General features: G+C 47.1%; 6 protein-coding genes across 7 annotated transcripts; 4 read left to right on the top strand and 2 right to left on the bottom strand.

Annotated features, from left to right (window-relative positions):
- Positions 1-46: 46 nt before the first annotated feature.
- ONS95_013233 (uncharacterized protein) lies at positions 47-6959 on the bottom strand. 2 transcript variants are annotated; one of them, XM_058506870.1, is made up of 5 exons: positions 5718-6959; positions 5172-5606; positions 3014-5055; positions 1094-2962; positions 47-1038 (listed from the first exon to the last, which is right to left on the bottom strand). In XM_058506870.1, the coding sequence occupies exons 3-5, from the start codon at positions 4530-4532 to the stop codon at positions 773-775; spliced, it is 3654 nt and encodes a 1217-aa protein (XP_058357600.1). In that variant the 5' UTR covers positions 4533-5055; positions 5172-5606; positions 5718-6959; the 3' UTR covers positions 47-772. The 2 variants fall into 2 exon arrangements, with proteins under 2 accessions (XP_058357600.1, XP_058357601.1); XM_058506871.1 differs by having other exon boundaries at positions 47-2962; positions 3014-4804; positions 4910-5606.
- Positions 6960-9265: 2306 nt separating this feature from the next.
- CRP74 (60S ribosomal protein L10a) lies at positions 9266-10126 on the bottom strand (the record flags this gene model as incomplete). Its single annotated transcript, XM_058506869.1, has 4 exons — positions 9266-9528; positions 9579-9772; positions 9843-10020; positions 10108-10126. The coding sequence occupies 4 exons, from the start codon at positions 10124-10126 to the stop codon at positions 9266-9268; spliced, it is 654 nt and encodes a 217-aa protein (XP_058357599.1).
- Positions 10127-12719: 2593 nt separating this feature from the next.
- Positions 12720-15437, top strand: ONS95_013231 (uncharacterized protein; the record flags this gene model as incomplete). Its single annotated transcript, XM_058506868.1, has 2 exons — positions 12720-12887; positions 12976-15437. The coding sequence occupies 2 exons, from the start codon at positions 12720-12722 to the stop codon at positions 15388-15390; spliced, it is 2583 nt and encodes an 860-aa protein (XP_058357598.1). The 3' UTR covers positions 15391-15437.
- Positions 15438-17031: 1594 nt separating this feature from the next.
- Positions 17032-19065, top strand: ONS95_013230 (uncharacterized protein; the record flags this gene model as incomplete). The annotated part of the gene is made up of 10 exons (XM_058506867.1): positions 17032-17301; positions 17355-17456; positions 17510-17554; positions 17607-17623; positions 17681-17777; positions 17829-18194; positions 18277-18409; positions 18455-18574; positions 18629-18820; positions 18878-19065. The coding sequence occupies 10 exons, from the start codon at positions 17032-17034 to the stop codon at positions 19063-19065; spliced, it is 1530 nt and encodes a 509-aa protein (XP_058357597.1).
- Positions 19066-19744: 679 nt separating this feature from the next.
- Positions 19745-19993, top strand: ONS95_013229 (uncharacterized protein; the record flags this gene model as incomplete). Its single annotated transcript, XM_058506866.1, has 1 exon — positions 19745-19993. One exon carries the CDS (start codon positions 19745-19747, stop codon positions 19991-19993), a length of 249 nt encoding a protein of 82 aa, XP_058357596.1.
- Positions 19994-21261: 1268 nt separating this feature from the next.
- On the top strand, positions 21262-27176 carry ONS95_013228 (uncharacterized protein; the record flags this gene model as incomplete). The annotated part of the gene is made up of 6 exons (XM_058506865.1): positions 21262-23425; positions 23473-23641; positions 23788-25838; positions 25888-25950; positions 26024-26576; positions 26627-27176. Exons 3-6 carry the CDS (start codon positions 25703-25705, stop codon positions 27174-27176), a joined length of 1302 nt encoding a protein of 433 aa, XP_058357595.1. The 5' UTR covers positions 21262-23425; positions 23473-23641; positions 23788-25702.
- Positions 27177-27306: the final 130 nt, after the last annotated feature.

Here is a 27306-nt window from a genome sequence, read left to right as displayed (position 1 = left end):
AAGAATATATAATGGCCGCCTCCTCTTTGCAAAACTCTTTGCTTCCACCTAGGGCAGCATCTAGTGATAGTATCACGTGATACAAAAGAACCAGCAAGCAAACAATCGTGTACGAGCTCGCGCCAAAGCCGCGACTTGGTAAATTGTCACAGCTAGAAATACCTGAAAAACTTATAGCCTGTCCGGGAAAAAATTCACGATCACATCAAGTCATATTTAAAAGAGGTGGAAATACCAGCTGGGAAGTCTTCTTGATTCGAGGATCACAGCGGCGTATATATCTGAGATGCCACCACTTCTCTTCGATTTCCGATTCCAATCCGTTCTCGTTCTCCCTTGTCAACACCCTGATCTTGATCTCAGCATTGAGTCCAATCCTTTCCATCCATAAACTTCAACATCTTTCTATTCCACCACTTTCCCGCTCGTAAGCTCGTGCCATCGTATCTTCGTTTCCGTCGTTTTTGCATTACTCGTAAATCATTAATCATCAATCGGATTCGTTCAAGTCGTGGACCATTGTTCATTCAGTCGTAACATTCTGTTCATCATATCTCGTTTCTTATCATTCGCTTGGCCCCTTGACCAGACCTTCAGCTTTCTGCATATTCTTTGCATTTTTTTTTTTTTTTTTTGCGATTCAACACCTCGGGCAGACTTGGAATCTTGGCAGATTTCTACATTTTATCTTGTACTTTGATCCGGTACCGATGTCGTATCTATCCTGTTCTCTCGCGTCGGTAGAGACTTACTTGCCTGGCTATTCCTCCTCTTAGGGCGTGTTTCTCCCGATGTTCCTGGCGTGCACCTGGCCTTCTGTCGGTGAGGTGGTACCGTCCAGATTTCCCACTCGCCAGCGGAACTCATCTAACCAAGCATCTAGGAAAACGTCGTTCCGAGCATCATCATCCCAATGATGGTCGAGTCCGGCAGCCTTTGGCGCAGGAGGTAAACCTTGTGCAGCTAGTGCTTCATTGTTCTGTCTAGCTAGACGTCGATCAATCAAGCTTTTGAACTTATACTTAGCGTAGCATTTGCCTGAACTTGATCAGTCACTACTCTTCACAAAATGTATTCGGCTACGTCAACTTACCGTGGAATCCATGGAAGCCTGGTGTACGATGAGGGAAGTTCAAGGACCAACGGGCAACTCCATCAACTGTATGTGGTTCTACTGCAAGGGTGATGTAGACTCGATCAAGAATGTTGGTCCCGTTTTGTTGATCGGCTGCTCGGAACTTATCGAAAAGTCCGCTCAGTGGCATATAGTCACCCCACATATGAGCATCTACCGCAAAACTAGCGAAACCTCGGAGGAGGAAATTGATCTCAAGAGGGATATTTGGGTTGTTGGGCCGCAGTATATTGTCCAAGAGATCTATCAATGCCCTCAGTGACGGATGCGAGGCAATATTGCTAGCGTTGGCTGATGTGGGTATGGGAAGGCAGCCTTTGCGAGACATTACCAAGTAGAAGTTCCGGCGAACAGAGTTATATCCACCGGGACGTTGGGAATCTGGAAGATGGTGGGCCCATTGGGGTATATTACTACGTTGTAGCCATCTCTCGTGCTTCTGCGCAGTAGCAGGGGCCCCAAACAGAAGTCTCAGCAGTTTGCCGATGCCCCCACTCGAAATGCGGCCAACTGTTATGACGAGATAGTGCTTTCCTTCCGGTTCTGGCTCGGGCAGCCATCTCTTGGGGTCATCATGCGCCAAGCGGAAGTCTACTTCGTCCCATTCGTAGAAAGGTTTCGTCCATGGCGCGTCACCATCATCACCACCATCGTCTACGTCGTCATTCTCGCCCGAGCTATTCTCCGTGGCATCAACTCGCTGAGCCAGCCTTGCCACTGACAGTTTTGCTCCGTTGAAGGCTTGTGAAGCCTCGTGCTGTTGCTCCTCTGGTCTTCGACATCCAACGCATGAGGAAACACAATTCGTACAAGGATATCCTTTGCACGGCACATCTTGTCTTAGCTCACGGCATCTGTCGCAGTCACGTTTGCTGATCTTTCTATTGTAAGATGTTGAGACGAGCGGTTGTCGGAAATCACGTTGGCCATATGCTCGCAACTCGCTGTTTTCGATGTCATCGTCACGAACTTGACGACTAAGACCTAGATTACTGATCAAAGCTGCAGCTTGATCAGCCTCATCCTCATCTGGAATGAAACCAAACCCTTGCCAATGACCAATTTCAGCTTCGCTGCTAAGTTCCGCATTATCGTTGTAGAGCCAAATGACCTCCAGGTTGTCATCTCCAACAACAGCAGCGCTAGCAGGTACCTGGTGGACGGCTCCCTGATACTCAATCTCATGACCAGCAGTAACTATACCGATTGAAAATCGCCTGCCAATGTCTCCTCTGACGGCGAGAAGCTCTAGAACAGCAGCTAGTTGTTGGATACCAAGGTTGCTTGTCGCCATATAAGCGGCCATCTCGATATCGTACGTGTTATCGCCAGCGACAGCCCCTGTAGCTGCCAGTCGCTCCTTAACGTACCGAGAATATTCGATGGTGGGACTTCCTTCTTCATCGAATAACAATGCAAACATCTGCTCAGCAGTGATCTCTTCAGCGGGCATCTCATGACCCTCACGTGCGTTTATGCGAAGCCTCACTGTATGTAGAGCCTCCGAAAGTGCTCTTGGCCCACACAGTAGATCTTCACTTGACGTGTACGTTGGCAATGCTCCATAGTCAATGATGTCTTGCAGACGCTGTAAAGTGGTGGACGGTGCGACCAGATTGCCGTTCCATGTTCTGCTAAGGTTTCGGGAATCTGGAATCGTGCTGAGCAGAAGCCGCCGCTCTGTGGGAGCTATTAAACACCTTGCGAGATCTTCAACAAGCAATCGACAGATCAGCTGGGCAGACTTTTTGTCCAGCAAACCTGCACAAGATCCAGATCTTGAGGTGGTGAGCACTGGCGTATAGTTGGGGTTGACTTTGCGCATATCTGTGGATCTACGTTAGAGACATTGACAGATTGGTGGCTTGGCCAACTTACTCTCGTCTTGTTCCTCTAGGTAACGAATCAACGCATTGTTTGTTCTGCTCATATTTACTATATCGATTCGCGTCGTGTTGTCGAGTTTTGAGCGGCTTTGACACAAGAGAAACAGCACATCGGAGCTTAGAGATGTGTAAACGTCAGTCTTGGGCTTGTAGGCAGAAAATTCAGCAGGTCGTGCATGTCGACCTTTGAGAGGTGCTGAATCCAATGGCAACTCAGGCACGTACGAAGGGTCTCTGGCAAGTAAAACCTCATCTTGTTCTTCCAAAGTCTTGATTACGTTGAATAGACTGACACTCAGTGGTACTGCTGGACTCTGCGTTAAGTGTCGTCGTTTCGCCCACAGCGCACGCAGCGCTTGGCGCCCAACCTGAGCATATGTGCCCCGTCGACTGTTGAGCCGATCCCTTACAACATCAGCGCGTGGGCCCGGTAAAGACATGACTTGCGTAGGTAGGAGGACTGGCTCGTAAGTAGGGTCCTCAGCCCTCATTTCAACGTCCTGTCGCTCGAAGGCCTCAGTCAGTGCTTTGCGGCTTCGGATATTCCAAGGGAGCAGATAATTCGTTAGGTCCTTCCGGTGCGCCCTTAAAGCTTGCAACTCTCTTACTGAGAGTTTTCCATATACATCAGACTTCAAATGACCATCACGCTCGTGCTGTGGAAGCTTCAAGGCTTCTTCGTGGGAAAACGGAGGCGTGTAGCCTTCAATTACTTTGGCCAAGGCACGGTCTTGTTCAACGAGGCGATGAAGAAGTTCCTTACGCGACAGTGTTCCAAACATTCGGGGGAGATGGTGCTGTAGAAATCTTCTCGAGTTGTAAAGACTTGCTACCTCTTCGTCATCAAATCTTTGGTATGGAGAGATCCAGAAGTCTGCAGGTGCTATAGCGTGAAGTGCTAAGACTTCGCCAATCGACAACGGCGGTCGATACTGGGGCCATCGAGATAAAAGATGGGAATCTTGCTGGTACAACGTATCTTCTCTTGTAGCACGGCTCTGATTACCGAGTCTGGGTAATTCTGGATCAGAAAGCCGCGACCGTGCCCTGTAGAGTTTCACAAGATGTTCATCAGATATAGCACCGTATCTTATTGTCGCTGACTCTCGCAAAGATTCGAGACCTGTTGCAAAAATTTCACTAGGACCAGTTGTGTTCACTGAGTGTACCACTCGTGGGCCCATCAGTCCATCATACAGCTGGGGAATGTCGGATGGACGACGCTGTACTGTGCCGCCTATTACAGAGCTCGCAGGAGTAACAGTTCTCTTCTGCTCACTAGCCAGGAATCGCTGAGACTTCGATACCTTGCCCTTTTCTGACGAAGGTCGCCCTAGACGAGATTGCTTCTCTTTTGGGCCCTTAGCTTTCGATGGCTTCTCCTTCTTCTTGGTCTTAGACGCAAGCAGAGAATCTTTGAATCGCATGACTAACTCCTGTGTAGTCATTGGCTCGTAAGTACCCCATATCTCTCGAAGTTTGGCATCTTGCGCGTGCAAGCCCCGTCTCATTGCAGGGAAATCCAACTTCGCTTTCAAGTTTGGAGCATCTAAGTCTCCTCCAAACCCGGAGCTCCTGCTTGTATACAAAGCCCTAAATTTGGCCTTGTCGCTTTCCTGGAGTTGCAGATATATATCTTCCTCGCCTTCTGCCACTGCCAAAGGCTCTGTTGCAGCAGCTGAAGGAGCGGACGGCGAAGTTTGAGCCACAATTGTGAACGGGTCTGTGTTATCGCTGAAAATGTTAAAAGAGGTACTGGACTGAAGGCTATAAGAAGGCGGTTCTGCTGAGTCCGTTAGCAGATAATCCTAGTTTCAAATGACTCGAGAGCTGAGAACAACAAGCAGACGGATATCATTATCTCTTGGAGCCACAGTCGAGCACTTACCCAGCTGATTTAAGGAGTGCCGCTGACCAAAAGGACTCTTAGGAGGTCTCTTGGAGCCCGAGAGGCTCTCTAATCCTTTCCGTTTATCAGAAACAGGGAGTGCGATGGCTGGTATAGGTCTTGATGGCGTCGCTCTCGGAGAAGGTCTAAGTGACAGAGGTGAGTGGGTAAAACTGCTTGCCAGTCCTAAGCCCGTTGTTGTACTTCTCGAGGGAGTCTGAGGTCGAGTCTGATTCGGGGGAGAAGGTGTGCGAGGACATACCGTCGGAGGTATCATAGATTCTTGTTGTCGGCGTTCTATATATCTATTGGTTTCCTCCAGTGTCCTTAGGGGTGTGTAGGCTTCATCTTGCTCGAGAATATGTCTGTCTTGTCGACGGAACTCCTGTATGATCAGCCAGGAATATTCGGGCATAATCTCTGGCAGATAACCCAGAAGTCTCCGGGCTTTGTATAGACCTGACGGAATACCTCCCCGTGAGAAGTCATAGTCGGTGTTTATTCTGCATCCCGACTCGCGACAGCGTTGGACATCAAGAGTGTGGGTGCGACGCGTCGATTCCGCTAGACCCTCTGATGAACATTGTTAGTCTCCATGTTAGCTCTTTATATATGGATAGGGAAAGCTTACTCCTGATTTCTGTTGGTGACCGACCTCAGCTGTCGTGGCTTCAACGATATACGAGATTAGCTTAGACTGGGAGAATGTATCAAAATTAGAGTCACGTAAGTTTGTAAAGATCTTACAAGAGAGGAACCACCACAGTGGAAGCTGCAGGTGGAGAAGAATTGGCATGAAGCAGCTCACCTTGAAGAGGAAAGAAGAGAGAAGAGAATAGCAGAAGATGAAAATTGGGGCGAGCTCAATATCTTGTCGCGGACATGTTATTCGGAAAAATCCCACGTGGAGCGTTTCCGGCGCCATCTGCACGGGTAGGAAGGACTCACTACCCCGTTCTGAACGGAATAGGGCAACAGAGTTTACCTTGCTTGGATGCACAGCTGGCAATGGCTGCGTTCACACTTGGTAGAAATTTGTGCAGTGTATACAAGGGCTACAAATGAGCAGACTGGTAGTAAGGACGCGAGATGACCCATAATTATATAGGAGATTGGTCTGACTCGATGACTGGCCATTCTTTATAGGGAGCTCGGTATGGTTGAGTCGTCCTGGAACTTTGGCCTAGGACTCTGGAGATGACTTTCAGCGCCAGTTTCCGAAATGGCTAGGCAAACATCTGCCCTTACTTGGTCGTCTGCGATCAATCGTAGACCATTTTTAACCATATCAAGAACGAAACAACAAACTTTTTGGGGGCCTGATTACGGAGTATATGAAAAGTGAGGGTCACTCTCTTTTTCTATTACTTATGATTTATTCGCTCAAAGCAGGAGAGCCCGGACTTAATGAAATTAAGAATAGATCATAAAGAGAATTGCACTTTGTTTGCTTGACTTGAGGGAAGTGGGTATCGCAGGCGACAAAGATGACTAGATACCTAGCAACATGCGAGAAACCCATGAATAGACGACAGGATCGAACGGCATTATAGTTGCTCAACAAACGCCACAAGACCAAGAAATGGTCGATTAAATCGAATAATCCAACGCTAAAAGACTCAGGTGATTAAAACTGTCAAAGGAGTTCTCCGAATAATTCCATGGTGCTGTTGAAGAAAGTTGCGAGAGACATGCATAGAAATAGTCATGGAGAGGCCTATGGGGTTTTCAGCACACATAAAAGTCTGTGTAGAATGATTCTTCCACCATGAAGTCCTGATATATGGTATTCAACCGTCTCTAAAGCTGCAAGGCCAGTCGAAAAGGCGTTACCATCAGGTAGTGTTGGCTGCAAAGGCTCGCTCGAGCTGCAAGCCATCGTTAACAGATCTCCGAATTTGATAATAGGATAACAGTTTGTCTTGAGAGTGAGTAGCCAGTATCGAGGCTAGAGCTTAGAATGGCGGATTCAACAAGCTCTTTGGCGTTTAAGAGGGCGATCAGCATGGAAGAGGTAGATCATAGGTGCGGTTGACGAGATGTCGTTAGGGCTTTATTACTTTTAAGAGATTCATGCCGGAGATTGTGCCCGGCTCCAGAATCCGCCGACTTCGCCATCGCCCCGCCTGATCAAAGTCACTTTCCCTCCTCCTTAGAAATCTACTTACATCTCGAGCAGAGGCGATTATATAACATTTATATTTTCCAAGAATAAATTAGCGCCTTCAAGAAATTCTTGGCGACTTTGCTAATATTAATGGAATGTTCTTAACTGATCAAATTTCGCAGGGTTTGCAGCTCAAAAACCAGCTTGCTAGTCGCCCAAACGTAAGGCAGTCCCAAAATCAAATGTAAATATAAACTCGTTATCTTCTTCAAATACTATGATAAGGCAAACTTGATATTCTAAATTTCGGAATACTGTCGGGAAGTTTACTAAGAGATCACAGTGAGTAGAGCAGTTGGCTTTACTTATAGTTCAGCCACATGCGCCCACAACGGTGCCGGTCCTCTGTGACTTTGCTACCAGTGGCGTCCTGACCACAATTGTAACCGAGAAATTGTAAGAGTTCTCCCATCAGAGTCTATTGCTTGAGAACCCGAGCAGATTACAAGTGTAAAATCGTATGTCCATCACTTCCAGAATATAAACAGCCCTTCAAAAGTACTTTAGGATAAAGACATTCCCTCTAGACCGTCTGAGATAGGATTCTGAGCCTCTTGAGGTGCCACTAAAATCTAGCAGGATCATACACGCATTTGAACTTGAAGTGAATACAGCACAGCTGTCGACTTCCTCTCAAATTTGGAAACTAAGTCGGCATTTAAGGGGAAATTTTTCGGGTAACTGTCAAGCAGCGTCTAAGTAACCCTCAAACTTTGAGAGTAGTCAGCAGTTGCGGACAGGTTCAGCGGTATTTGTACACAGTGTTCAATTGACAGCTTTTCATTTAGCCTCCGGATGCATACTTCTGTGGTTAGTTTACATTGCATTCTGATCTACTTGATTTCGTACCATCTATCCCGTATTCTGATGCCTTCAAACCGAACAGATTCATGGATCTGTTGCACAATAGTAATCAGCACTGGGTCGCACCACCCAAGCATGGGGTTTAAGGGCAAGACTTGCTCGACGTTAGATAGGTTAGGGCTTCAGGTTCTTGAGGAGAGAAGGTGCAGACAGAAGGTGAAGCGCCAGGTTGGATGTCGTTTGCATCAGTTCAAGGCTGTCAGTAGAATGAAAAGCGCTTTGAAATATTGAACTTGACTGGTATCGCAATGCCCTCTTGAAAGTCCTGAAGACTGCTAGAGGCTATCGTTCTGATCTTCAATCTATCACGATATGTCAGTCGAAGTCTCATCTAGAAATTGAATACAAATGACAGCACAGCAGGAGACCTTGAGGAAGCCAGATTGTGATCAACCACGTGTGAAGTGGTTCAAACAGGACAAACTTTGGAACAGTGTTCTCAAAGAGAGGTTGGAGCGGCTGCGCGATACCACTTCTGTACTAGGCAGCAGCTTTTTTTGCTAGCGCTGATTATGTCAGCATGGAGCCTCGCCTGCCTCTATATAGAATTTCTTCCCACGCTCTTTCCGTTTCTTTTTCTTTTCCTATCTATCATCATTAGGGATATTTCTTAACAGTCATATCTTTATCGACTCTCCACTACGGTGGCTTGCTGAGGGTTATTCTGTGCTTTCGAGTACAAATGAGTTTTCCTCCGTTCCCGGGGTCGTGGATTAACGGTGAACGCTCTTTCCTACCAGCCGACTTCGCCGATTCTAACGGACGTTGACTGTGGGGTGGTCGCTACATATACAATGCAGTACACAATGTGCTGAGGATAGGGGAGAGGAATTGGCTCTGGACTCGATCTGCGAGAATGGTTGGGAGGATGTGCGCAAGGAGGTAGGCTGGGGATGAAAATTTCCTTCGCGGGACCAGGGCTGGGATGACGATCTGCCACCGAGGAATCCTGTTTCGAACTGCCATTCCCGTGAACTTCTGCAGTGACATGACTGGTGCCAATCTGTAATCTGTTCTGCAGAAGCTGAAGATCGTAGCAACTTTGGCTGTCCCAGCTTCAATTGTGCGCCAACTGCAGTCTGAAATCTGCGGTTGTACAAATTTTCCTGGGACTTCGACCCACAGAGAAAAATTCTGCTGTACAAACTGCTGGGTTCATGAATTTGGATAATCCCAAAAGTATGATCAAATCATATGGATATATAGCTCACAGTACCAATCAATATACAAAATCATACTGTTGCAAAGTCTTGATTCTCATCTAGCTATGCAATTACTTCCTTTCCATGCCAGTATCTCAGTGAAGAGTACAACATATGACCCATCTAGTAGACACGCTTGGGAGGAGACATAGAAGCCTTGATCGTCAAGCTGCCAACGTTTTGCCATCCCTTCTTCAACAGAGAGACAAGGTAGTTGATGGCCAACATGATGTTGGAGATCAATTGATCCTCAGTCATTCCAACGTTTCCGACAGCGACACCCATGCACAAGACCTTCTTCAACTGGAACTTGATGGTGGACTTGACTTCGTTGATCTTGGCGCTGAGATCCTCGTTGTGGGAGACTGGGGTTGGGAATTTACCAGCTGCAAAAAGAATCAGTAGATGTCGCAGAAGGAGAAAGTGCCAGGCATACCCTTGGAAAGACCGGGGCCCAAGAGACGTGGGATTTGCTTGATGAGGGTATCGGAAGCGACGAAGGCATCGTACTTGCGAGCAAGCTTCTTGATGAGCTTCTTGTTCTTGTTGAGCTTCTTCAAGTCATCAGCGGACATAGCGTCGACACCACCGTGCTTCGCACGATCAATATCATGCTGGTCACCGAGAATACTGTTCCACCGTCAGCTCTTGCTCTTCATGTTTAATCCTCCATATATGTATGTATCCGGGATCGACGTACCAGATGCTCATGCCTGGGCGGGGGACGACTGGGAGACGGATGGTTCCAGAGAAACGCTTGTCACGTTGGGGGTCATAGTTCTTGAGACCGATTTGGAGCTCGACGGTCTCGAGGAAGTTTCTCTTCTTGGTCTCCAGGGAGTACTCAAGGAGTTGTTGCACGTTGGTACGCACTCCGGCTGTGGCAAAATTGTTAGTGACGAGCGCAACGTGGATGGAGAAATTGTGCGAGCAGGTGCAGGGTATTGGATATTATCTTGACGTACCGACTGTGATTTTCGACATGATGACAGTCTTCCAGTAGAATTGTTAAGGTTCTAATGGTGAGGATTTGCGTTTGTCGTTGGAAATTTGAGAAGATCGTGGATTTTGGGAAAAGGCTTTGGTGCGGCGTGGGGTCCAAGCGATCACGTGCGCCCCCACCAAGCCCGGTCATGTTCTCAACCCCGTTCATGTTCATAACTACCCATCACTGCCAACGGGCAAGTGTATCAGCCTTCGGATTTGAGGGCGAGAAGATAACATTACCTCACTGGGTTATATGCGCTCTCCTATTTTAAATAGCCTCGTGAAAGGCGATGAACACAGGCATCTTTTCTGGACAAGTGTTTTGGCTTCATCAGACTTTGAACCATCCTCATCCATGCATCAATGCATCTATTTAATAATGAATGCGTTGGTCTTTGAGTTCAATGGATTTTAACTCTTGTAGCAATTTCTGTCTTTTTTAGTTTGGTTTTGCATCTTGACTTATTGATGTTCAGTCAGACATTTGCAACAACAAACTGTTGTCCCTTGAGGATGTGGCAAAGCAATCCATACAGATTGACACACTGGAGTTATCGGTAATATGTAGTAAGCATGAAGGAATCCAGTTCGATTTTGATTTGAATTTCTGGCCGTTGCTGTAACCATCGAGTCCTCACAATCTCTCGTCAGAAACAATCTCATCCCAAATCGCCCTGTGTCTAAGCACTTGCTCCCTTCCAGACCCCAGCCCAGACTCAGTATGGGCTCACAGTTGGACAGCCAGTCGTAAGAGTCTCCAACATAACCCTAGTAGCACATCCTACTTGACAAGTCGGGCAAGTTGGCGGTGCAGTAATCGTCACTGTTGGAGTACTTGGACACTTCTCATTTGCACAAGGGACCTCAATGAAGGACTTCGCCTGAATAATGCAGTTTGGATGTGGACCACAGACTGTGAGTTTTGGACAATGGACTACGATATACGATATGTTAGCGTGTAATAGGCTTGGGGGAACGATAGGGTGGTAACGGACCTATACCGGTGTATTGAACTGTCTCTGTGTAAGAGTAACAAATTGGCGTGCTGTAAGGATGGTATTCTGGTGCAGGAGTGATCTGTGCTGGAGATACTCGAGCATATTGGCTCTAGATGTTAGAAGGGGTTTGGTACGGATTTGAGGAAATTCACCTCAGAATTGCCAGCGTGAAGAGGCCATATTGGATAATTGACATTTCTAAGTTTTCTGACAGAGTCTTCTTGAAGTCGTGGCTTGAATGAATTTAATGTTGCTTTTTTGACTTCTGCTATGTTTTGTAAGGGCCCCAGGGAGAGATATTCCAAGGTCTTTATACATCCTGGCAAGATTAAGACCAGGCACGAGATGTCGGTACCAGCAGGATGAACGTTCATCCAAAATTACGGAAAGGAATATTCCAGTACTGTGGATGATCTAAACTTTCAGCTCAAACCTGACAGCTTGCACAAGCTTTCCTGGGCTGTTCAGACGTAGAATGCACTAAGATGCCAACTCGAATTATCGTTTCATCTTTTCAGATTCAATTAACCGTTTGCCAAGTACTGGTGGAATAAAACATGATTTCTATTGTTACGATTAGTACTTTGTCGTTTAAATTCCCAATATATTTTCCCGCTACACCCTGTACTCGCAAGCTCTCAAAAAGGCTGAAGTCTAGGATTAACGGCTGAAGGTTCCGACATCCATGATTAGACACATCGCTAACACAAGATGCATATCCTAGATCCCCAAGCCCGACAAGCATTCATTCAGCCGCTTCCAAAAAGCTTATGTTGAGCTTTGGTGCTACCTTGTAGAACCTGGACGCGTGGCGCTTTGTCAAACGACAGGTTTTGGCTTCGGCGGTCGACGTCAGCTCAGCAGTTTGAACTTCCTCATCTTGATGCTTGAACGCTGTTTGCATTTGGAACCATTGCTAAAACATGACTTTCGTTTCGCATGTGCAGAATCACGGCGAAGCTCTGGAGAATCCATACCGTGGACCCAGGCCCTTGTCTGGTCGACCAACTCGACATTGGTTTATTGCTGTTTACTCAGCCGGTTGTTGGAGAATATTGGTTGAGTTGTATGATATGGTAGGGAGGGAGACTTAGATCGACTTCCTTGGACCCCAAGCAGAGGTGAAGTCCAATCCTAAAGCAGCTCACGTGAACGATTGTGGTCCCATGAAAAGTGAACTCGCTTCGCTTGTATTGTTGTCCCGAAAGTCAACATCGACGTCATCGCGAAGATTTTCTTCCTTTGCTTCAATCAAGTGCATTGATACCAAACTCTCTTCACAAAACTTGGCTTTGCTCTTACAATAACACCCAGCGTTGACGCGCTTAACCAATCTGCATTGCAACACCGCCATTGCTTCATTGCCACGCGTTCGAGGTGATCGAGGATACGTTACTGCTCACCAACACTGCTATCATTTTAAAGGCGATAGGAAGGGAGTGTCCTCAAAGAACTAATTGCATCACTTTCGACTTCATCTTACTCAAATCAATACTTCACGATCAATTGGCCTGTCCACCTCGCCCTCCACTCCTTGCTCTTTCACATCGAGACAACCATACAAGCGCGCTCAATTACCTACCATCGCCACCATGTCAACCACACGTCGCAAAGGAGCTACACCCAAGAAGGCTCATAAAATTGAGGTCTCCTTCACAAATTGGGTGATGGGTGGCTCGTTGCTTTCGCTCAGTACCACGCCTAGCTTGGGAAGTCGTGTTGCCAGCAAGGGTAGCCACAAGAGTTTTGATGCCGACACGGTATGTATACTCACTGTGCTTTAAATCGAGCACTAGTAGCATTCATATTGAACACTTTCAGCTTTGGATTCTGCTGATACGCGACTAGGATGATGAAGAGCCTCCAGAACCTGTTCCAGCAAAAGTTACCAAGAAGAAGAGAGATGTTCCTCCATCAGAATTAAAGAAGCCCGGGGAGGTGGAGGTCGTCTGCACTGATTGTCAGCCCCAAGCCGAGGAATCTACCACCAAGTGCGCACTTGACTGTCCAGTTTGCAATGAGGAATGTGCCTGGGAGAAGCATATGCACGAGAAATACGGCGGAATGGAATGTAATACCTGCGGCAGAGGCGCAAACTGGCTGATGGATGAGTTTCATAAGGGTCGTGGGGAGTACGCTTGCGAGAAGTGTACGCCTGATTGTGCAGCTTGCGGTCGTGGTCCACTGTGGCTCTCCAAGAAGTGGGAGAAGACTCTGAAGCGCCGTGCTAGGAAGCTGCAAGGTGTGGAGAAAGAGAAGAAGGACAAGAGAGATGAAGATGGAAAAGAAGACAAGGAAGATGAAAGTACAAAGAAGAGAAATGGGGATGATGGAAAGATGACGAAGGATATGGGAAAGCAAAAGACAAACGGCAAGGAGAAAAGCAAGCAAAACGAGAAAGATGAGGGTGCAAATAAGGAGAAAGATGAAGCAGAAGACAAATCTGTTGAGAAGGAATCGGTGTCGACTTCGAAGAATAACGAAAGTGCAAAGAGAAATCAAGATGGAAAGAACAAAAATACTCACGACTGGACATCCGAAGAAGATACCAAGCTCAAGGACCTGAAGGCACAGAACAAATCGTGGAAGGACATTGCTTCGGAATTGGGAATTAATACAGGTCTCTGCAAAGCTCGATGCAAAATATTAGAGCACAGTAGAGATTCTGCACACGAGAAAAAAGCCAACTCTTTGAGCGGAAACAAGCAGAATACAAGTGGAGCCGAGGGAGATGGATTTCTTGGAGGGTTTGGTGACTGGAACAATGACGATTCGAACAATTCGGGCAATACAGACAATCAAGGTTGGGGAGCAGCCGACACTTCGAATACTAATGGAGAAAACTCTGGCAATGTAGATAATGGCTGGGGTACCAATAACAACAGCAACTCAAACAAAGATGGTAAGACCTCCAGCTGGGATAACAACAATTCAAGTGCGACAGCTGGTGCCTCTGGAGGAGAAAATATCAATTCTAGCTGGGAAAGCAACAACATTTCCACAGGAGATACTGGAAATCAAGGCTGGGCCGATGCTGCGAACTCTAGTTGGGACAACAGCAATAATAACACTACCGGGCATTCGGGAACTCAGGGTTGGGGCGATGTCGGAAATTCTGTATGGGGCAATGACGATGCGAACAAAACCTCGAATGACACCAGCGGGCAAAAGGAGAATCAACAGAACCAAAACAAGAACGATAACGCATGGAAGAAGCAAAAGAATAAGAACAGAGCCAGCAAGGAGGACAAGCAGAATGTTATCTTCGCCCCGATCACTGAGTCAAACCCAACAGGCTATATTCCTTACAAGTCTGCCAATACTGCAGCAGATGAGACTAACTCCTGGGATCCAAATGGCACTTATTCTTTCACGGACGCCACCACAGCTCAAGCATCTGGTGGTCTGAATACAAAAACTCCAGGAACTGGATGGGATGCGCCGAAGACAGACTGGATTACCATCGATCCCTCGAATGGAAACGCGGGTAACGAGCCAGCCAGAGATCCTTGGGCAGAACCTGAGTCTCAGAAGGTGCCCGATAACCGTACTACGTCTGTGTCTGGAAAGAACCCTTCAACCTCTGCTCCTGCAGGCGACGGTTGGATTCCAGTAACTGAGTCAAATCTTGATATGCCTACCAACAACAATGCTGGACCGAGCTGGAGTCAATTGCAAAACGATAGTGGCAGAGACTTCTGGAACACAGCTGGCAATGAAGGTCAAGAATCTGGAGATGGAGGGAATTCCTGGGGCCAGGGCAACAACAACTCGAATAACACGGAATCTTGGACTAAGCCGTATAATGGCAATCAACAGGGAGGAGGCTCTGGGTGCCAAGGCAATAAATCTAGCAACAACACTGGAAACACCTGGAACCACTGCAACAACACAAATCAAAATTTCGGTAATGGAGGATATTCATGGGGCCAAGGTAACCACTCGAACAATGGAAGAGACCCGTCAAACGGACCAAACGAAGGGAACAACTCAAACCCCTACAACTTCAACAATGGAAACAACGGACGAGGCTTCAACTCAAACAACAATTCAAATGGTTTCAAGCAAGATAGCCGCTCTCGAGGGAAGCTTCATCCCAACAGCGTTTGGACTCCCCAAGACTGCATGATTCTGGAGGTCTTGGAATTGAAGTACAGTGATCACAAGTGGAAGCAGATGCAAGCCGACTTCTACAATAGTACTGGTCGTATGATTCCATCGGAATTGATCGAGCAGAAGTTCAGAGCAGACGGTTATGTATAGTTTGGTGTAAGACTGTCCGGGAAATTGGAGGTGACTTTAGAAGGTGGTTTATGTTTGGCGTTCTTTGGGTCTCAATTTCCTTTTTGGCTTCTTATCAAGAGTTTCATCAAGTGGAGCAGGGCAATAGCTAGGAAAGCTCTTTGTGATGGTACTCCTCAGATGTGTGCTTCGCAGGCTGCTCCTCCCCATGATCCACCACATGGTCATGCCCGTGGTCTGCTCGTACAAAGGAGATCGTGACTTGCTCACTGACTTTCCCTCCATGTAAGCTTTCATCATATGTTGTAGAGAGTAAAAGCAGTCCAAAATAATGGACACAATGAAAATATGAATTCATTTGTCTCGCGTACGCAAGGTAGTAATGGTCACTAGCTCGACTTCCATAAGAAGACAGAACTCAGGCTCATTTCGTAAATCAGTAGAAACTCAATTCAGATGCAACTAATCTTACACCATGTTTGAGTGGACCTTAGTTGTTCTTAGACTCTGCCGTGAGGGATATAACATCATGCATCGCTAGAAAATAGCTAGCGATTAAATTTAGCTTTCTTTCCAAGTTCAGGAACCTAATTCCTGCCAGTATTTAGGCTGCTCAGGCCAATGAAAACAGCTACTGGAATCTTCAAGAAGCGTGGCATATTATTGACTATCTCAAATCAGATCTCCCAATGGCTTTGGCTTTGACACGAGTGAAACCTGGGTTATCTGAGTATTAGCACGTGATGTTTACCTCGCTTACTGAGCCCAGCCCAGCAACCAGCAAATCGATGGCTACAAAAAGAAGTGAGCCAGCTCCTATTTGTACCCATCTGAGGTATATTTCGAAATTATTTTCCGAGCATTCATTTATGAGCCAGATAAGGACTCTCGCTTGAAGCATCCAGCTTACCTCGTAAGTCTCCCAAAGCATGGCCGTGAGGCCCGTGCAAAACACCAAAGTCAACATGTGCAGCGGACCACAACTAGACGTTCAACAATTCAATTGAGAAATTGTCCCTGTAAACAATGTCGAAAAATAACTAGTCTAAAAGGATTCTACTCTCTTGAAGTTACATTCAGCACTGCGTTTTTTGCCCGTAAAGTAGCATCTCGCCTCAACCGGCGACTTTACCCTCGACCTGATATCCAGCTTATTGCTGGAGCCTTGTGGGAGCCCTTGCCACTCATCTTTCTTTCGCTTGCAGTGTAACATTCTCTCCCCCTTGATGAACATCATTCTTGGCTGCTCCCTGTGCGTGGCTCTTCCAACGTCGATCAGAGTCTTGAAGAGGAGCCTGGACATTTAACCTATCACCTGAGCGTACATTCACTGCACTGCCGTGTTATGAGACGACGCTAAGGAACATCAAGGTGAACAAAAAAAGCCACACTTTTCACTAGGTAGTACATCTGAGTACCGTAGGTCCCACTCTCTCCACCGCCATAATTCCTTAGCAGCGAAGTGCAAACAACAACTCTGGGTAAGATTCCTATGCCTACATGTGCCTGTCGCTTTGCCTCCTTTGAATCCGACTGTACCTACCCTACTTTGTCCATTCACCTTCCCGGCTTGTATATGTCACTGACGTTGAAATTTTTACTCTCTTCGCGATTCTCCTCTGGGTTCGTTTCTTCTCTCCAGGTGCTCGCCCAAAATCCAAGATGGCTACTCGGATCTCTACCCTAGAGCTGTTGAGTCTTGACTCGACAGCACTACAGAGAAAGCTCGATGCTGGTCGTCTTACCAGCGTAGAGTTGGTCCAAGCATGTCTTGCGCAAATCGACAAACATGACCAGCGAGGTGCGACTCTGAATGCCATGATTTCTCTCGTCCCCAACCACCTTGTATTGGAGCGCTCAGCCCAGCTTGACCTTGAGCGAGCCGCAGGCCGAGTCAGGAGCCCATTTCACGGGATACCCATATTGGTCAAGGTCTGTGGTCTCGCGTCATGTCCTTGTGGTTGGCTCTCACCGATCTCATGAAGGATGCAATCTCGACCGGCCCTTCTCTCGGTGTTGCAACGACTCTGGAAAGCCTGGTCCTGAAAGATTCGATTGCACCCAAACATGCCGCTATGATTACCAAGGTCAGTGCTTGAAACCTCGCCTTTCTTTGAAAACCTCTGACTTGAGGGATCAGCTTGAGGAAATGGGTGCCACCGTGTTGGGCAAGACAAATTTGAATGTAAGTCTTATTCACACTCAATGCCGAAAAGACAATTGATTCCAAGCAATAGGAGTTTTGTAATTTCAAGTACGTTGTTCTTGTCCCTGCTGCGTGTAATTTACTGATGTTGTTCACGTATCACAGAGGCGATGCAAACTCCAACGGGTGGTCAGCACTGGGGGGCCAAACGCAGTCTGCTTATCTCGCTCGCAAATCAAACGAAACCGGACTTGGACAGACTGTACGATTCGTTATTCCCAGGCCAAGTATGGTTAGCTAAACATTCTCGCAGGATCCATGCGGTTCCTCAAGTGGCTCTGCAGTGGGTGTATCAGCAGGTTATGCCCCAATATCTCTCGGCACAGAATATATTGGATCAATTGTCATGACAGGCGCAAGAGCTGGCCTCTATGCCTTCAAGCCCGCTCTCAATGCCGTCACCATGGACGGCGTTTTCAGAAGCTCGGTCGAGCTGGACGTCGTGGGCGGTCTGGCTAGGTCAACAGCGGATCTAGCCCTTCTCAGCCAGACAGCTCTGACAGAGGAGCAGAGGAATCTCTTGCCAGAGGAAGGCTATCTGAAATATCTAACCAAGACATTTGATTCGCTTCGGATAGGCTTTCTGGATCCTATCAGATGGTCTCTTCATCCAGATATTGTGCAATTAAATGAGATTACTCTCAAGCAAATGGCACGACTCTTTCCATTCCTATGTTTCACAGAAGCTGACACGTACAAAGAACAAGCTTTACTTCGATGCCATCGAACGAGTGAAGAGCAATGCAGCAGGAGCGCACATTGCTTTTCCGGTTGATATAACACCAGCTACGGACCTGTGGTATGAAGGCAAGAATCCGATTGAACTCGTCATGTGTAGGTACAATTTATATGCTGTTGATCCATGCTGACTTTGAATAGCATACGAGGGCAAAGAAGCAGTCGAAGACTGGCTTTCTGAAGTCAATTCTCCAGGGTTGAAAACAATTGAAGATCTAATTAAATTTAATTTGGACCACCACGAAAAGGAACTACCAGAGGGTACGTATCAAGCACTATGTACTTTTGCAGTGTGATTAATGGGCACCTTCACAGACCATCCTGATCAAAACCAGCTAGTGAAAGCCTCACGAGATCCTCCGACCCAAGCGACTTATGACGCCGTAAAAGGTCGAATGAAGAACATATCGAAAGACAATGGCATCGACAAGCTGTTTCGAGAACAGAACTTGAACATACTTGCCTTTCCAATGGACAGCCTTATGGTTTTCATCTCAGCAGCATCGGGTATGTTTCCAAAAGCATTGTTCTGTCATGCAATCTGATCTAAACATAAACCTTCAGGCTACCCAATCGCGAGCATGCCTGTCGGAATTATTCAAGCGGATGGAAGGCCATACGGACTGGGGATAATGGCTCAGGCTGGTAGAGAGGACTTGATTTTTCAGTTCATGAGTGCTTTCGAAGCCCACTTCCCACCACGTGCATTGCCATCTCGTGTCCAAGACGAAGGTGTTCTCGGACAATTGTGAGTCCTAGCTAATAGGTAGGGCTTTCTCTGCCTGTATGAAGTTTAAAAATGAGTATAGAGCATTAGAGCTGATATGTTAGCAATCGCAGATTTTAGATTGAGTTCGGAGTTCCCTGAAATACCATTGCCACCGTCTAGATGGTTGGCTGTCCACTGAACGTGAGACCAAGCGAAATATTAACTCACTTCCTCGGCTGCAAAATAATTACAGCGCTGTAGAGCTGAGGCAAAATATGACACCATAGTCCTGTCTGACACCGTAAATTCTAGCTGCTGTGTATACATCTCTTATTTTGCTGCTGTGGTTGGCTCATGCCCTCCAGAGGTCGACCAAGCGCAGCCTACATTATGCCTCATACTTGAAACATAAGCCGTACCACGCCATAATTCGTATGAAGGTATAGTGAGCGACTAATCTCAAACGAGGACCACATTTTCATGGCCAATGAAGAGTATGCTGGCGAATCGCCAGCCTCCATACCGCCATGGTCCTTCGAAGTATATTTCCTCAAGGTTAACAAACTTCTGGGTCTCTGCTGATAGTTGTAATGTCTTAAATGAGGAATTTGTTCGTATAGCGGTGGAGCTTGACCTCCCAAGACAAGACGGAATCTCAATGTGTTGCAAAAGAGTGCGACCCCACGAGAGGATGGCTCTGTACTCCTGTCAAAGATCTCGAGATGCCTGTCGACAGTCCGTCCAATGAGGTTTCGTGGAATTTGGTACTCGATAACATAGACGACTGGGGTGTCATTAAAGACTTCTGGCCAACAACTGGCCCCGGATCCGTGCTCATCACCAGCCGTGATCCACTGGCAAGATGGCACATTTACACTGACCAGCGAGGTTTAGATCTCGATCCATTCTCTGCATCAGAATCTGTCAAATTACTCAAGACCTACTCCCAAGCTTCCTTCAGGAGCTTGTAGCGTCCATGTCTGCTAAAGTTATTGCCAAATGGGCTGGTGGCCATCCCCCCATTATGACCGTAATAGCCAGTACAATGTCTACAGGGAGTCTTAATTGTAATAGCATGCTGGAGCTTTTTGAAACACAAGGCTTCGAGGCTGTCTGGGCGGATAATGAGCCACAGGTTCACCCAGTCTAAATGGTATCGATCGCCGCAATGGATGGCCTGGCCTCCTTATATAAGCACACTCCAAGTCTGATCCATGTGGTATCATACCTGAATTCAGAGCGCTTTCATCAAAAGATGCTCCTTGGCAGCTCAGATCAAGCAGATCGCCTGGATTTTCCAGGAAGTTGCGCAAAGATAACCATGCTCAAAATAGATTGCAACCAGTTTCTCTAATCACTGGAGATAAGCAAGTAAGATGACTCGTGAACATCGCATCTATCAGAATATTTTAAGCGATTCTCTGAGCCCAGAAATGCGTGTGAAGTCGCTGTTGATACCCCCTCATATCGGTTCAGATGCGTGGGTTCACCAGCCATTCAAACATCGCTTCAACACAGAGTGCTACGATGCTTGTTCCGCCGATTCCCCACGAGTTGACCGCATATTTCAGTATTATGAAGCAAAGCTCAAGCATTGACAACTTGATGCGTGAAAACAGGTAGCTCGTCTGTTCAATGACGCTGAATGGTACGTACCTCGATGGTCCTTTGAGCTGAACTTGGCACGAATTTCTGACTCGAAAATAGGCACTGGTCCGGGAGAGGACTCCCATTTAGCCAATTTCCAGACTCGCACAAAGCGTTTACGAAACATGCCAGCAAGTAAGACTTGGCGAGCAGGTAGCTGCAATGCTCAGCAAAAGTCACAACAACCAAGTCTCGGCCTCCAACCAAACAAACAGCCCGCAAGAACGTCTTCACCATTCATCATCTGTGCTACCAAATTAAAGAACTCCAAGATAACAAGCGTAAAGCAAACGTAGATTTGTTCGTCTTGTGTGTGCAAGGTGGCAATGATGCAGGAGGTTATGTAGACTTCTCTTGAGAAGTAGAAGTAGACAGGTGAGACAGGCAGGCTGGCAGGTTCGTTCCAAAGGTTTCGTCTCTCGCTTGGGTCAACTTAGTGGCACAGGCCCCCCTATTCTGGAGCCCCTATCCGAGCGAATGAGGGCACAGCGGCACATCGTTACAGTAGTGACTGGCCTAGAGTCTTCGCCTACCTGTCCATAAGAAATCGCCCGTTCCCGTGCTGTGGCCCTCGATATGCTCTAAAATTTCTGCCAACTCATCATCCAACAACTCCGACGCCTACATCCATCAAATATGCACCCATCCCCTTCCCGCTGTCCATTCCCACCGGGACTCATTCGCCTGCCCGGCAAACCGCCTCGATCTGTGGCAGCGGTGAGAACCTCAAGTCGTGAAACATTGGCAGGTGCCTGATCCCACGCAGCCGGATGAGGGCTTTGGTAACTGGCGGCCATTCTGCAAGCCGTCCAGAAGATTGAATATACCATATCAAGCTATGCGGTAGTAGTGACAGCAGTCAGGTACGTGAGCCGACCAAGTGGTCGCAGCTGCCACGAAGGATTATTGGTTTTGGGAGTGAGATTGGGTCGAACCGAGTCACGTTTGGGTGATACAAACGCAGTTCCATCTGTCACAAGTGGAAATTTCGCACCTAAGATGAACGAGCGCATTATGTTTGCACTGAGCGCGCTGGCGTTAATTTCCCTTCGTTTCGAACTTTCTCAGCCAGGCAAGCTGCCGTGTCTCGATCTATGTCCAATATTCCACTTGTTTCCAATCATCGTTCTTTGCATCCCTCTGCCACGGAAGCATCCGACCAGCAGGCAGCTTGCCTTGCAGGAATCATGCTGAGTTGCAAGAGTAGCCAGTGATTTCCTTCTTTGCGTCTTCTCTGCTGGGTGCTATCCTTTCCCAACCGAACGTGGAAGATAGTAATTGCTGGTTCATTTGTTACACCAGAGCCTCATTTGGGCTCAACAATCGAAGTCGGCGGCAAGGCGAACAAACATTACATTGTAGTCACTCAAAAACCGCCTTTGGACCGCCAGTGGATCCAGCTCAACCTCTCCCAGAGATCGACGCTGCACTATCATGAGTGATATCGGGCTTCGGAAACGTTGCCGTAGACGCAGAAATGGCTTTCCACATATCTATGCGACGTCGGGTGCCCATTAGGGTGGCAACCTCTTCAAGATGAGGCGAGATAGGGTTCTTATAAGAAAGGGATTGTCACGTCAAAGGAGGATGGTCATATCTCAAACTCTATCAGCGTAATACAAGATTCTCGCAACATTCTTCTTTCAAAGTATTCTCACTATACCACCATCGTGCTCCAATTTCCTCGATCCAAAGTATCTCAACAACGCACTCAGCCATCTAAGATTACCTTCACGTAACTGAGTCACATATACCACCTCATCAAAGTCAACAACCAACAACCTACAAGATGTGCTACTGGTACTCGCACCTATACAACTGCAAGCACGTCACTTACGCGCTGGGAAAATACTGCTCACAAGCGGGCCTTGTCCAAACACCTTGCAAGAAGAAGCACATCTGGCAGACGATCCGCATGGGAGAAGATTGTGAGGATTGTGCCATGCCGGAAGGGCGAGGCAATAATATCGTAGACAACGGAGGGCCAGTTGGAGGAGGTGGAGGGGTAGTTCAACACAAAATTGGAGTCAAGACAAAGAAGAAGGGGAGGAGATAGATTGATAATGGAAAAGGGATGGGAATGGGAGAAGTTTCACGCCGCATGGAGCATTGACGATTGGGAGCGATGGCGTACGGGTTAGGGATATGATTTAGAACAGGCATACTGGGATTGGTCTAGGCTCGGATCTTATAGATTGGATGGATACTGGAGTTCACTAGATGGCGTTCTTTGTTTTCCTGTCTACCTAGATTCGTCCCAGATGGTCACGTGAGCTACTGACTTGCAATTGAGGGTCAGTCTCTTGGATGTCTTCATACCGAGGGTCATAGATATGATGAAATCGTGTTCTATACATTTATAGGCAGTAATATTGGTACCATGATCCAAATTTCCTTCAATAATACATTCATCTTGCTGAGCTTCCAGGAGACTGAATTTAGTTTAGAGCGGGGCTCCAGTCTCCCATTCGTCTCGGCTCAGGATCTTCCCCACCCTAATACATCACCCACCGACCAGAACTCACCATATCCATCTGTATGCGACAGGTAAATCACAACTCAAGATACGTCTCGTGTGCATATTGGCTCAAAATCTCATGTCCAGCTCCGCAATCTTCACTGACTTTACTCTCGAACCCCTCGAACCTCGTTGGAGTACACCTTTGCGAATCGAGTCGTGAGTGGCCTCTAAACTTCTTTGTCAACAGGGACCGAACCCTGGAACCAATCTAGCAGTTTAAGGCAGCTGGAGTATCGTGAGTTAATGCTATGCCATTGATAGCCGCCGCCAACGATATTGCAGAACCAAAATCTATCCTGAATTGGTGCATACAAGATATGGATGTACAGACCATGAGCATGCTTTTGCCAAACATGGTCATGCGGAAGTCGCGAACATCCCCCAGACTTCCTGGAAAAGGATACTTGTCTGCATCCATGGGTGGCTTTTACGATCTCAATAGACACGAGATGTAAGCAAATCTCTTGCATGAAGTTGTTCTATTCTACAACGGGAAGTAGCGAAGTGCAGCTGAAGCGTTCGATTTTTGGCTACGATGACCCACGCGCACAACCTCAGCCCTATTTTGTTTTTATTTATTGACGAGCTATCAAATAGGACCACTCTCACCCCAAGCCACCACGGTGAGCAGTCAGCTTCACCATGTGCAAAGGAAGCTAGGGCAGCCGATGCTGACAAAAATTGGACATCATGGAGAAAATAGTACTGACTGACTGAACAGCTGAGCACCACTGTTCCGGCGACAATTGATACGACATACATCTCAGGCTGGTAGGCTCATTGGTTAACCGCCTCTGTCAAGTGTCAATTGCTTGCATAGGGATTGGGCGGATCGGAAGATTGAACGAAGGCTTGCAGCAATGGGAATTTAGTAACGAAAAAACCTGACATCAGAGAGACTACATTTATGACGCATACTGATCTTGTATAGATGGGCAAACATTTAAAAAGTTGACAGCTTAGACTTTGCCCTCTGTTCAGAGGTCTATTGTTTACCGGACGAAACCAGGTAATCGCACACTCGTCCAAGTATGAAGCTGTATTGGCAGTATTACTGATTCTGTGGCTTCTTTTTCATCCATTAGCTTTGCAACATTCCTGAAACTGCTTTCGCTTGCCATGTTTTACTTCGAGGCTTTCCTTCATCAACCGTCAGCTTCAGGGGCTCATTCACGCAATTCCGAATGTGTGGAGCTGATTTATGGTCGAATGCTTCATCCAAGGAAGTTGACAAGGAATGCTGCCACATTCCTCCTTTTGCTGACTTATGTGTTAAGTGCTCTCCCATGGTATTCCTGAGTCCTTCCAAGAAGCTTGTTTTGTATATATTGCTTATGCCATTGACTTTCTGTATCGATTCATTTCCCTATTTGTGCCGCAGCCACGGTCCTTTTGAACGTGGGGTGTATTTCCGCAATATTGGAGACTTCATCAGCCAAGCTATAGGATTGGGGTGACTGCGCACTCGCTGTCAAAGCACATTCTCCAGCTTGAAGCAATATATGACGGCAGGAGGTCTCCCTTGTTCACAACTGAGGAACCTTTGAGACAAATGAGACTCAATTTGATCTCTTGTACTTTGATCGAGAAAATCTTAATTAAGATGCAGGTCCCAAGCTTCCAGGAGTTGGGGTCAATTGTGGGGTGTCCCTTTTACATAACAACGCTTATGCCGGTGCTCGTGTGGCTTCCTTTTTGTGTAACTACCGGGTTGGCAGCGCTACCTTATATGCAAAGAATTAAGGCACAATTGTGCAAGGTGAGGGGAACAAAAATGGCTTCTCGACCTGATATTACATGCAGGAAGGAGGCGAACCAAAACACTGGCCCAATACAATCACGAGATGCACCGATTTACCCAGCGTCAAGCAGCGGGTCGGAACATCCTGAGCCAGATCCTTACCCCACTTCTCTGGATCGAGAGTGCTCGTCAAGTTGTTTTAGGCAAAGTCCCAAGTTAGACGACGGAAATCCAAAACAAGACGCGGTACTCCTTACCCCTTTTCTGGGAAAATTTAATGGCACATTGGGAAAGCATGGGTAAACTCGGCGGTTTGGGCGGTAGCGAGAGGCACAAGACCTCCAGAGGCGAGAAAGTCACCAATCACCCGAGGAACAAATCGTTCATGCCCTTGAGATTGCGATACAACCCTGCGGATTGGATCAGAGGCAAGGAAAGTAGTCCCGAACAGCAAGTCATATTCTCCCTTAAGACACGGGAAGAAAAGCAAACGTTTTTTATGAAAAGTTTTCACTCATGGATCTTGAATGACTGTGTTCTTGTACGACTATGGAAATCCGGGAAATACATCATGTTCCCTGCTCTCCACGAGGTTCCAGAATTACGGAGATCAAGCAGTTAATCTGAATTGCCGTTCGCCTCTGCAATCTGTTCCATATCCATCGACTGCTCTGGCTCCAAACGCTCTCCGTTAGATTGACTGACTAGTTGCCTTTTTCAAAGGATTTGGCTGGAGTCACATTGTGACTCGCCTATGCGTCTTGGTTCGTCATGGTTCAGCAGTTGAACACGGCGTGTTTGATCATTATAGTCGTAGTTGAGGTTGTCGGCTCCATATTTTGTCTGGGGAGGCTCGGTTCCAGAATGGTGGCATCGAGGAGATCCTGGCGGGGCTTGATGATGTGGAGTATGAGGACTTCGTTCAAGCTTCTTGAATACTTCTCTAACCTTGATAGGTGACATTTGTATGTTAGCAGCTTGGTTCCTGTCGCTGGGAGAAACCATAACGATGTACAAAGGTATGAACCGTTTTCTTTTTCATGCTGTCTTACTCCACCATGACTTGCTCGGAATTCTAACCCAGGCACTTAGTAACTGAGTACGGTCACTATGGCTACCATCGTGAAGACACATTCAAACTTAAGTACGACATGGTTCTCATCTGGAAATACCTCTACGCAAATGGCATCACCTACAATCCTATCCTCGGGCTCATTAAAGCCTCAATGATTCTACTTTACCTGCGGCTTGGAGGCACTAAAACAGGCGTCCGCACTGCTTGTTGTGTTCTTTTTATTTTCAACTTCCTCTTCATCACAGGTGCTCTCATGGCAGACATCTTCCAATGCTGGCCTATTACCTACACTTGGAATCGCTATGCTATGGATCGAGCTGCACAGATAGCTGCTGGTGCGACAGACCCAGGCGTGTACTATGGCTACCCGATACCGACAGGATTCAAAAATGGTAAATATGTCCATGGGGGAGAGTGTATTGACATGGGGAACTTTCTCCTCATCACCGCTGGCATCAGCATTCTCACCGACTTGCTGATCTTGTTGATTCCGGTGTATATGGTCTACGATATGCAACTGACACCAAAGAAAAAGTCCGTGGTTCTATTGGTACTATGTATGGGGGTGGCGTAAGCTGTTACTTCTTCCCCACTTGAACACATGCTAACATCATCCCAAGAGTCACGGCAGTAGGCATCACTCGCCTATGGATACTCTTCCGCAATTATCACCCAAGGAAAGGCCAAGACTGGAGTTACAGCGTCAAGTCAACAATAGCTAATATCGAAACTGGATTGGCGCTAGTCACAGGATGTATTCCCGACCTCTTCCCCCTCCTCCGTCTGTTTTTCCCCAACTTCCTCCGCTCCGAGCCTCACCTGGCACCCAATCCCTACCCCGTCAAATCAGAATCTGGGTCCTCTGTCTCTCGCCGCATGCGCAACGTCTTGACGTCTTCAAGATCCAGACACAGAACGGCCTTTGATGAGGAGAGGAGTATTACCTTCGGACTGGAGACCTTTGGTTGGAGAAGCGATGAGTTACGAATGGCGGATGTGGATGGCAGCTTTGATGGTGGTGGTACTTCTAGTCAAGGGTCATTGACAAGGAGTGAAGAGACAGCTGTTGAGGAAGTGAACAATGCGAATGATGGTATTTTGAAGACCACCATGTATGTTGTGAGGAGTAGACAGAACTCGGATGAGCAAAGTCGTTGGAGTGTTGTTTGACAACACCAGTGAAGAGATCGATACTAAATCATCGCCAGCCAAAAGGAACAGACAATCTAGAAGTTGATAACGGCCACGACCAACTCAAGTTCGACTGCAGTGGACGAATCTGATGAGCCTGGTTGTGACG

The sequence above is a fragment of the Cadophora gregata genome (genome assembly GCF_030347475.1).
Source record: "Cadophora gregata isolate MNR1 chromosome Unknown scaffold_7, whole genome shotgun sequence".
In the NCBI taxonomy this organism is placed as follows: domain Eukaryota; kingdom Fungi; phylum Ascomycota; class Leotiomycetes; order Helotiales; family Ploettnerulaceae; genus Cadophora; species Cadophora gregata.
The sequence above is the reverse complement of the archived record's forward strand: the minus strand, read 5'-3'. Positions and strand labels throughout refer to the sequence as shown.

Bases quoted from the DNA above. Each gene is read 5' to 3' on its own strand.
- ONS95_013233 (XM_058506871.1), bottom strand. From the start codon at position 5,324: ATGCCCGAATATTCCTGGCTGATCATACAGGAGTTCCGTCGACAAGAC. The intron at 4,805-4,909 runs GTAAGTGCTCGA...CGGACTCAGCAG, and splicing joins GCACTCCTTAAATCAGCTGG to AACCGCCTTCTTATAGCCTT. The intron at 2,963-3,013 runs GTAAGTTGGCCA...GTAGATCCACAG, and splicing joins CCTAGAGGAACAAGACGAGA to ATATGCGCAAAGTCAACCCC.